This window comes from Myotis yumanensis, unplaced genomic scaffold (genome assembly GCF_028538775.1).
Source record: "Myotis yumanensis isolate MYYU_CA2020_CCGP unplaced genomic scaffold, mMyoYum1.0.hap1 SCAF_7, whole genome shotgun sequence".
Taxonomy (NCBI): domain Eukaryota; kingdom Metazoa; phylum Chordata; class Mammalia; order Chiroptera; family Vespertilionidae; genus Myotis; species Myotis yumanensis.
This window is the reverse complement of record NW_027223758.1, coordinates 14,078,841-14,089,484: the sequence shown is the minus strand read 5'-3', so window position 1 is coordinate 14,089,484 and position 10,644 is coordinate 14,078,841. Positions and strand designations below refer to the sequence as shown.

General features: G+C 46.3%; 1 protein-coding gene across 1 annotated transcript; it reads right to left on the bottom strand.

The window, feature by feature from the left end:
* Positions 1–1,535: 1,535 nt before the first annotated feature.
* On the bottom strand, positions 1,536–4,327 carry CST11 (cystatin 11). The gene is made up of 3 exons (XM_070421320.1): positions 4,103–4,327; positions 3,379–3,483; positions 1,536–1,619 (listed from the first exon to the last, which is right to left on the bottom strand). Exons 1-3 carry the CDS (start codon positions 4,325–4,327, stop codon positions 1,536–1,538), a joined length of 414 nt encoding a protein of 137 aa, XP_070277421.1.
* Positions 4,328–10,644: the final 6,317 nt, after the last annotated feature.

The following is a 10,644-nucleotide window of genomic DNA, read 5'->3' as shown; positions in this document are numbered from 1 at the left end:
CATATGCACTAACCCTCACACACTCACACAGTGCTCGCACACACACATACACACACACTCACAGAAACCCAAACGCAATTCACACACTCTCACTCACATTCACACTCACTCATGTACATAGACAGTGGTCTTTAGAGGGCTGGTTCAATTTGAGCAGAAGGTTGTTATGTATTTAGAGGAATCTCATAACTTTTTCTACATCAGCCTGTATCTCTGGGGCACATCTTGACCTCTGACCCAAGCTTGAGGGAGCTCTGTTTCTTCTCAATGCACATACAATTCCGTGACTGACACATGTCTTTCTGAGTGTGTCCAAGACACCCTAGACCAGCGGTTCTCAACCTGTGGGTCGCGACCCCCTTGGCGGTCGAACGACCCTTTCACAGGGGTCACCTAAGACCATCCTGCATATCAGATATTTACATTACAATTCATAACAGTAGCAACATTACAGTTATGAGGTAGCAATGAAAATAATTTTATGGTTGGGTCACAACATGAGGAACTGTATTTAAAGGGCCAGAAGGTTGAGAACCACTGCCCTAGACCAACCCCCCAGTATCAGATTCACTAGAAGGATTCCCAGGACTCAGCATAGAGTCATACTCATGGCTGTGATCCATTATAGTGAAAGGACACAGAGCTAAATTTGCAAAGGGAGAAGTAGAGTGGAGAGATGAGTCTGGTGACTTAGTTTAAAATCCTGAATCACGTTGTTGGGTGCTACTTATTCTCCACTGCTAATCGCCACCATGGAAGAGGGGCCCCTCCATAGCCTCCCTGCTTTTACTGTCCCCATCACTTCTCTCCAGGAGAACTTAATCGAATTGGCCTATTTGGGAAGAAAAAACTGCGCATTGTAGTCCAGGTCCTACTCTTTCCCACCGGGGGCACACATTTTCCTTGTCAACTCTAGGAGAGGAACCTCTTTGTGAAGAGACCTGCTCTGGTCCAATGTTGCTGATGCTGGGCGTGTAAGTTGAATTCTAGAATTTGGTATTAGAAAGTGCACTTGCCTATCAAAATGGCACAGCTCCCAACTTAGTCCTGATAAGCAACAAAGGCCTTTTAGCTTTTGTAGTTATGTTATTTCTCTGTGTTTTGCATGTTAGACAAGGAAGGAGATGCTCTTTGTTGGACTCCTCAGAGATGCCATCATAGTCCATACTTGCCAATATCTCTTGTCTTAGCGTTTCTTTCCTCTTCTCTCTTCTTTCCTCTTTCTTCATTTTGTTTTAATCTAAAGAAACCTCCTGGATGTGAGGATAGCATTGAAGTTCTGCTATCATGCAGGTTATGCAGGCTATAAGGCCAGAAATTATTCATGTCATTTCATTTGGACCCCAAAACTGCCCTGCCCAGAAGACCTTCAGACTATATTATTATAAACTGAAGAATTTGGGGGAAAATGGAATTTTACACATTAAGAACATTAAGAGAATAGGTGGACAAACATTTATTTTCTGTACAGGGAGTTACTGCTTATTGCAGGATACTTTCACATATAGTGACAACAGGTGTGTGCTCCAGGTCACCTAGCCATTGGTGCAATTTTTGCGAAGAATTTTGTACTTTTCAAACCAGGGGACAACAAACACTGAGTAAAAGCACTCAATTTGCTAAAAAACAAAGAAACAAAAACAATATTTTAAAAAGATAACATGCAAGGTGGAAATTTTAAAGGGGAAAGAAGAGGATATAATACTTGTAGATGGTTTATTCTTTATTGTGATTTTAATCACTTGATACTATTAGAGTTGAGGTCATTCCAGAAAATGTTCTTCTTTTTGTAGTTAAACTTAGAGACTAGAAATAAAGTGCCCGCCCCCCCCCACCCCCCCGCATACATTCACTGATTGATTTCCTTCTTCATTTTTACTTGTGTGGTTTACTTCACACCTTTTCTTCCTTGACCTGTACTGGCTTCATCAATCCATTCATCCATCCCCTCATCCATCTCCATCCATCCTTATTTCCATCAATATAGCCTTCCTTTTTTCACTCAGTCCATCCATCTTTTCTTCCTTCCTCCCATCCTTCATTTATCCATTTATATACTCATTCATCACACCCTCTCTCTCTCTCCCTTGCCCCTATTCTCTCTCAAGATATTCTTTTTAACTTCCTTCTTCCTCCATAATGAAAAATCAATCAATAAATTTTGCATATTATCATTTTATAGTGTCAGTTTGTTTTCCTGCTCTTCGTTGGAAAGTCCAGGCTGGGGGACGTGGTGGTGGTGGGAGGCTTAAGTATGCATTTACATTTTTCTTAAAATAGAAATCAGAATACTAATTCCACCAATTAAATGAGTCATAGCAATAAGATCCTCTAATTTTACTTTACTGCTATCTTTAATTACTTTGTTAATAGATTTCATGATCTTCTTCAGGGAAGAACTAAAAAAGTCCATTTTGCTAGATTTTGAAGAATCATTTGTGACGAAAGTGCAGAGGGAGCTCCTGATCACACGTTTCTACATTGAGAACACCCCAGGCCATTACAACCAGGGTCACCATATAATTGATGAACCAGGACATGTTGTAAGCAAATGGGGATGCCATTAGTGATGACACAAAGAAGCTAGGTGCAAGTCAGGACTATCCAGGCAAGGTGGGACATAGGATCATTCTCATTCTAACTCATTTGGGTAAAAGAAGCGATTTGCAGGGCCTGTGGGCTTTGAGACCTTCAAGGCCCTATACAAGTGGGCCCATCCTGACGACACACTGCAGCTATGCATGTCTGGCCAGCCTCCCTTGGATGTGACAACACTGAGTGGGAATGAAGTGCGGGGGGAGGAGGGGGTGCGGGGGGCGGGGGAGGGAGGGAGGAAAGAGAGGACTAAGCCACTGTTGCAGGAGGTGGTTCCTCAGCAGATCACACACATACAGGTTTGACCTCCCTTACCCCAACCCACTCCTACCACCCATGAAACTATCTCTGAACTCAATTTCTTATCTCCTCTCCCATTTTGCCTCCCACACTGCTGGATGAAAGGGACAGAGGCCAGTAGCCCAGTGGTTTTTGTGTTAACTTCAGGCTGATATTCAGAAATTCATCAGGGCACACCGTGAGGTCCCATTGGCTGCTGAAATAGCTAACTACTTCCTTCAGCCGCAGAGTGTTCCCCGGAGCTCAGCCACTTCGCTTACCCCTCTCAACCCTTTTGACCTCCCCATTATTTTTCCAGCAACGAAGGAGCAGGACCTGCCAGGCAGGGTCTGGGCCTCTCACCTTCGCTGCTCTGTTTTGAGAAAGCAGGTGTTGGTTACCCTGCTTCCTTTTTAAACGAGCTCAAATATAGCCCCAGTAATTCCACCCCACACCATCCCCAAACCACAGGCAAACCCCACTACAAATGAGTTCACCCAGTACCTTGTAAAGCTCCCCTTCTTGAAAGCTGCAGTTGTTGGCCTCCAGCCTTTGGCAGGTGGTCCGCCGCATCTCGAAGTTCACGTGGTACTCCATGTGGTCGGTAACCTGTGGGAAGCAGGCGGCAAGGAGACACAAAGATTTCTCCTCCTCCATAGCTTCTGGGACCAGGACCTCTTTCCCATGGTGCCAAAGGGCAAGGACCCCATCCTGGGTAGAGAGCTGGGTCCCTCTCTCCCCTAATCATCTGACTCCCATGCCTCCTTTTGTCATTTGAGGACAACTCACTAGAAACCATTCTGTGGGCAAAGCCATCCCTTGGAAAACCCAAAGGATGCCAATGATTCCGGTACAGGGTCTGCAAACTTTGTCTACAAATGACCAGAGAGTAAACATTTAGCCTTTGGGGGCATGTGGCCTCAACTCTGCAATTACAGCGCAAAAGCAGCCCCACAGGACATGGCACACCTGGTGTGGCTGGGAACCAATGAAATGAACCACAGAGGCAGCAACAGGCAGATTTGGCCCTCGGGCCACAATGTACCGACTCCTGGTATTAGGCACCACTTAAGCAACTTAACTTTATCAGTGAACTTAGGTTTCTCTTCAGCTGCCCACTTCTCATTAAATGAGGCTGAATTTCACGTGACACTCTGGGCTTGCCCCAGAGTGTCAGCAGTCCCCTGGCAGAGGGGCACGGGGAAGAGGGGGATAGGAGCCCACTGACCAGCCTCTTGACCTTCAGGACACGCACAATCCGGAAGTTGTACTTGTCATCACTTTCCTGGTTGAACTCACTGGTCACATACTCCAAGGTGGTTACCACGAAGGGTTCTGATGCAGGCATTTCTTGGACACTAATAAAGGTTTTCTTCTTTTCTTGGTAGGTGATGGCCACCAGGGCCACCAGAATGGCCAGTAGAAGCTGTGGGGCCTGCCTGGGTCTAGCCATTGCCCCTCAGCTCAGGGGGTCTAGGAAGAGCTCCCTCCACGTCCTGGTTCCCAGGGACCCTGACTGGCCTGGCGGATTTAAGCCCATGCATGGTGGACGCCCACAGCTCTCCTCTCCGTCTCTTCATCCGCAGCTGAACCTGATGAGCAGGGGAGATTGTGCAATGGTTGGCAAGCTCACCCTCACTTCCTCTTACCCTTTTGTATCCGTTCGTGTCTTTTACTCATACACCCATCTCCTCTTTTGGGGGTTGCTCTCTCAGCAACACCCCCTCTCCTCCTGCTGCCCCAGCATTATCTGGGTGGAAGCCTGGCCAGGGGCCTCTGTTCGCTGAGCTTGCCTAGACTAGGGATGTGGGAGGTCCGGAGCGACAGGAAGCACTTGAGACACAGGGGATGCTGATGCCAGGGTAGTGGGGCATGAACAGGTGAGTGGGTGAACACCACCACATCCTCCCTGCCCTCTTGACCTTCCCTCTGATTGTTCTTGTCATCCCTCCCCACTTTATCTGGCCAACCAGGATACAAGCTTTCCTTCAAGCCCAATCCTTGGCCTCTTCTTCTGTGTTAATAATTCTTAACTTTGGGAGGCCTGGGCCCCTTGGAGAAGCTGATGTCCCCCAGAAAGCAGAGGATGTGCCCTGTATGGGAAGCAGGCTCCACTCACAGATGTAGTCATGCTGTTGCTCTATTTTCACTCTCTACTGACCTTTTGGGTGGACACAGCCATGCTGTTTGTCCCCTGGGACCTTCTAAGACACTCTCAGACAGTGCAGATGGCCTCAGCCCAGGAATGGAGATGCTCCATGTGGTCAGTAACTGCTACAGATTGTCAGAGCTTTGAACCTCCTGGAGGTCTGCCTGTGGGAAGGAGTGATGGCTTCCCCCTTCCCCATCTACTCTGGCTACTCTCCCTCCACCATCTCACAACCCTGGGTTTGAGGACCTTTCTAGGGCTGGTACTAGCGAAGGAAAAGGGGACTGGAAAGTTCCCACTGGCTTCAGCTTCAGTGCTCCCCAAACTTGGTGGAGTTTTAAAGCTGACTGTTCTGCCGGTGCCCGCCTGGCTCTCCCCTAACCTCCACTGCTGGTTAGTTAACACTCCTCTTAGAGCTCTCGGCAGCTGTGTTAGTTTCTTCCGACTGTCCTATCAAGTCACCAATGACAGGGGCTCAAGACAGCACACATTTATTATCTCACAGTTTGGGAGATCAGAAGTCCTAAATTCAAGGTGTTGGCAGGGCTGCACTCCTCCCGGAGACTCTAGGGAAGGACCCATTATCTTGTCTTTTTTTTTTTTTTTTTAACACTTGTCACAAACCATAACAAGCTGCATTTAATCTTTTTTTCCTCCTGTTTCAAAAAGCTGTTTAGGATTTTGCAGCCTATCAGGGTCATCGTTTTCTTTTTTTTCCCCATCACCATTTATACCCCCTATACCCTCTTCCACCCCTACTCCTCCCCCCTGCAAAACACCATCCTGTTTTCATTCTCTGATTTTGCTTTCCTGACTTCTCATGGGTAATTTGAACATTTTTAGGGCACTTCATTTCAATTTATCTATTGTGATTTTCCTATCTTTTTTATAGTTTTTCATTGATTGCTCTAGGGATTGTAATACACATTTCTAATCTTTAAAGGACAATTTAGGATCATTAATTCCATTATTGCAGGTGGAATGTAGAAATCTTACCATAATAGATATCCCCTTATCCTCCCCCATTTATGTTGGAATCATTTTACCTATTGAATCATATACACCGAAAACTCCATAAAATGTATGATTTTTGCTTTCAACCATCAAATGTACTTTAAAAGTCAAGAGGGGAATAATTGTATATTATGTTATCCAAATATTTACATTTATGTTGTTCTTTTGTATTTCTGCTGTTTCAGGTTAACTTTTGGTATTGCTTTTGGTTGTTGAAGAATTTATTTTAACCCTTCTTTTATAGCTGGTCTGATGGCAATGGACTATCTTAGCTTTTCTTCATATGATAACATCTTTATATCACAGTCTATTTCCAATTTCACTGAATATGGAATTCTGGTTTGGCAGTTCTTATCCTTTTGTAATAACACGGATCCTTTGTCAGAAGCAACACGATATTTTCCTGTTGCTGAATACAGAGAGAGGGGTCACAATACTGCACTAGGATACACCTATCTCTTCCGTTTTTATCTCCCAGGGCTGGGGCAATGCCCTGTCCTGGTGGGCTCATCTTTCCACTTTGCTCACCATGAGCCCAGGGGCCTACTGTGTCCCAGTTCTGCTTTTAAAAACTTATTTCTTAAAATAAGTTTTACTTTAAAAGGATCTTAAACGCACAGAAATATAGTTACAAAACAAAGAACTTTCCTCCTGAAACATTTGAGAGGAAGTTGACAGCATGATGCCTCATTACCCCCAAAATGTCAGTGAGGAATTCCTACAAGCAAGCACACTCTCCTCCCTGACCACAGTGCTACCCATGGGATCCAGGGCATAAACATGGAGGCATCCATCCCTCCTGCTCTATCCTCAAACCTGGTCAAGTGTCAGTGGAAGGGCCTGCCTCCTCCAGGCTCAGCCAACAATAGACTGTCAAGAGCAGGGGTCCTCAAACTATGGCCCTCCGGCCACATGTGGCCCGCCGAAAACATTTATCCGGCCCACAGGGTGTTTTTGCCGCAGCTGCCTGTTGCTTAGCAGCAGACTCATCCAGGCCTGCAGTGCGCATGTGTGGAATGTGCGCCGCACTCTCCGACTTCCCTCCTTCTCTCTGTCTCTCCACTCCTCTCAGTCTCGGGTGTAATCGGTGGAGTCATGAGCTTGCCTGTGTAGAGCCTGCTGCTGCCTGAGGACAGAAGTAAGAACAAGTTAGGATTTCTTTTTTTTTTTGAAGTTAGGAGGTCTATTTTTTTATTTTTTATTTTGCAGTTAGTAAGGCCTTTTTTTAAAAAGTTGGGAGATCTTTTTTTTTTTTTGAAGTTTTGTTTTTTTACTTCAAAATAAGATATGTGCAGTGTGCATAGGAATTTGTTCATAGTTTTTTTTTAAAACTATAGTCCGGCCCTCCAACGGTCTGAGGGACAGTGAACTGGCCCCCTGTTTAAAAAGTTTGAGGGCCCCTGATCAAGAGTGTGTTGCTCGGAGGAAGCTCTGTGGGCTGGGGGGGGGGGGGTGGGAGGGGTGGGGAGGGAAGGGGAGGGCTTTCCAGAATTAAGGAGCCTTTTCTCCTCCCAACCTCCCCTATAACAAAAGGATGCACAATCGTGGGTTACATTTGTTCTCCCACCTGGAACAGTTCCTTAGTCTTTCCTTGACTTTTATAAATTTGACACTTTTGAAGGGTCTTTATATTATAGAATTTTCATAAATTCGTATTTGTTTAATGTGTACACTAACATGGTATCCTTGTCAGTGCAGAAACCTAGCCATAGGTCTGTCCTGGTCTGTGCCCATTGCCAGTCTCCGTGAATGCACCTCCCACATCTGCTCAAAGCCTCAGCCCCAGGCCCCACTCCCCAGAGAAAGGACGCTCTGTTCTCTCAGTGGGTGCCTTGTCAGCCGTCTTGGTCCTTCCCAACATCTGAAATAATAACAATCAGACCAGTTGAGAGCTAAGGATTAGGAATGTCCCTGTAGCAAGCATGTTCATGCACTGGTTTATCATCCCAGGGTCAAGGTCAGAGGTATGGGATGAGATAGGAGAGCAGAGGCCTAGGGGACTGTGGTCTGGGTTCCTTGGGCACTTGAACAATGTTAGCCAGATCTCTTGTCTTTTCCAGCACACCCATTTCCTTTTAGAAAGGTTCCCTCAAACACCCACAAAAGTGCTTTGCCAGATGCTGGAAAAAAAAATTCCTATCCTTTCTCAAATGGTGAAATAATGACACTGATGCTTGATTCTGGTTCTGATCAATGGCTAAATGATTGAGGAAAAGGCTTTCCTTTTCACCATTTAAAATTTTTTTGCTACCTAGATGTACTTTTCAGAGCTCTCACAAGGATAAAACATGCTGCTAACAGCCAGTAACCCTCCCGTGATCTGCTTAGTTTAGATGGTTCCTTGGGAGTAAATGATCTCAAATGTGGTACAGAAGTTGGACATCTATCTGGGCAGGACTTAGATGTTCTGAGACATGTGACACAGCTTTGAGAGTGGCCAGTATCAGCCCCCAGGGCTCTTGAACATGGCTAATGCTTTAGAAAGAGCCAGCAACCCTCAGGCTAACGGGGGGACTGAAGGAAGCATAGCAGGTCAAAGTCGGGTTGTGTTTAGGAAGAGGAGCTCTTCCTTTCTGCTCTTCCTGCTGACAGTGGGACACCAAAGGGTGAAGACAACGGGCATTATGGGAGCAACCTATCCTTTAAAACCACAGGCTTCTTTCTTTTATGATGCTAAATTTCTTGCACCCCTGATTTTTTTATTGTGGTAAAACATACATAATATTTACCACATGAATCATTTTAAGTGAACAGTGGCTTTAAGTACATTCATATTATTGTGCAACCCTCACCACTACCCATCTCCAAACTGAAGCTCTGCACCCATTAAAAAATAACACCTTAATCATTCTTCCCCAAATCCCTGGCAACTACAATCTTACTTTTCTTTCTCTTTCCCCCCCCACCCCCCCTTCTTAACCCACTGCTTTGATTCCTGTCCTGGGAGTTAATGTGTATATTGCTCTCTTTGTCTCAAATGACCTGCCCTGCTGGTGGTAAAATCTTCCACATAATCTTGTTTGTTTGTTTGTTTATTTATTTATTTATTTATTTATTTAAATACATTTTTATTGATTTCAGAGAGGAAGAGAGAGAGAGACAGAAACATTGATGATGAGAGAGAATCATTGATTGGCTGCCTCCTGTACACCTCCTACTACGGATAGAGCCTGCAACCCAGGCATGTGCCCTGACTGGGAATTGAACCGTGACCTCCAGGTTCATAGGTCGATGCTCAACCACTGAGCCATGCTGGCTGAGCTTTTTTGAAAATAGAAATCACAATGTTTTCTGCACAATATTTTTGCCTTATAGCACAAAGGCTAGCACAGGTCTGGCACATAGTAGGTGTTTAATTAAAAAGTCTGCAAATATTATTTGATTTTGGGCATGGTATATTTTTAAACAATATATAACAGTAAGATGTTTAACAAAATGTATCCCTATAATTCACACATGCATGTGAACTTGAAAAATAATTATTGATGTTAGGTTTTCTTCACACATCCCGTTACTCTCTCCCCTTTGGCAACCATCAGATTGTTCTCTGTATCTATGGGTCTGTTTCTGTTTTGCTTATTCATTTGAGTTGTTTTTGAAGATCCCACATATAAATGAAATCATACAGTATTTTTTTTGTCTGACTTATTTCACTTAGCATAATACTTTATGGCAAATTTTCCTTCTTTTGGGGGCTGAATTACACTCCATTGTACTTATTTACCATTTTTTATGTGTACCTCTATTGCTTCTATATCTTGACTATTATAAATAACTAGAGGCCCGGTGCACAAAAATTTGTGCACTCGGGGGGGAGGGGGGTCCCCTAGCCCGGCCTGTGCCCTCTCACAGTCTGGGACCCCTCGGGAGGTAACGACCTGCTGGCTTAGGCCTGCTCCCAGGTGGCAGAGGGCAGGCCCAATCCCTAAGTGCAGCCACTGGTCAGGCTCAGAGCAGGGCCGATTGGGGAGTTGGGGCACCACCCCGTCATGCACAGAGCAGGGCGGATCGGGAGGTTGCAATGCCACCCTCAGTCACTTTCAGGGTAGACTGATTGGGGGGTTGGGGCACCGCCCCCTGTTACACTCAAGGCAGGGTCGATGGGGAGGTTGCGGCGCCACCCTCTGTCACGCATAGAGCAGGGCCGATCAGGGGGTTGGGGCGCTGCCCCCTGTCACTCACAGAGCAGGGCCCATCAGGGGGGTTGGGGCGCTGCCCCCTGTCACTCACAGAGCAGGGCCCATCAGGGGGTTGAGGAGCTCCCCCCTGTCACTCACAGAGTAGGGCTGATAGGGGAGCTGGGGCACCGCCTCCTGTCACACACAGAGCAGGGAAGATCAGGGGGTTGGGGCGCTGCACCCTGTCACACTCAGGGCAGGGCCAATGGGGAAGTTATGGCTCTACCCTGTCACACACAGAGCAAGGCCCGTGGAGGGGGGTTGGGGCGCCACCCTCTATTACCCACAGAGCAGGGCCGATCAGGGGGTTGGGGCACCGCCACTGTCACACTCAGGGCAGGGCCGATGGAGAGGTTATGGCTCTACCCTGTCACACACAGAGCAGGGCCCGTGAGGGCAGGGGGTTGGGGCACCGCACCCTGTCAAACA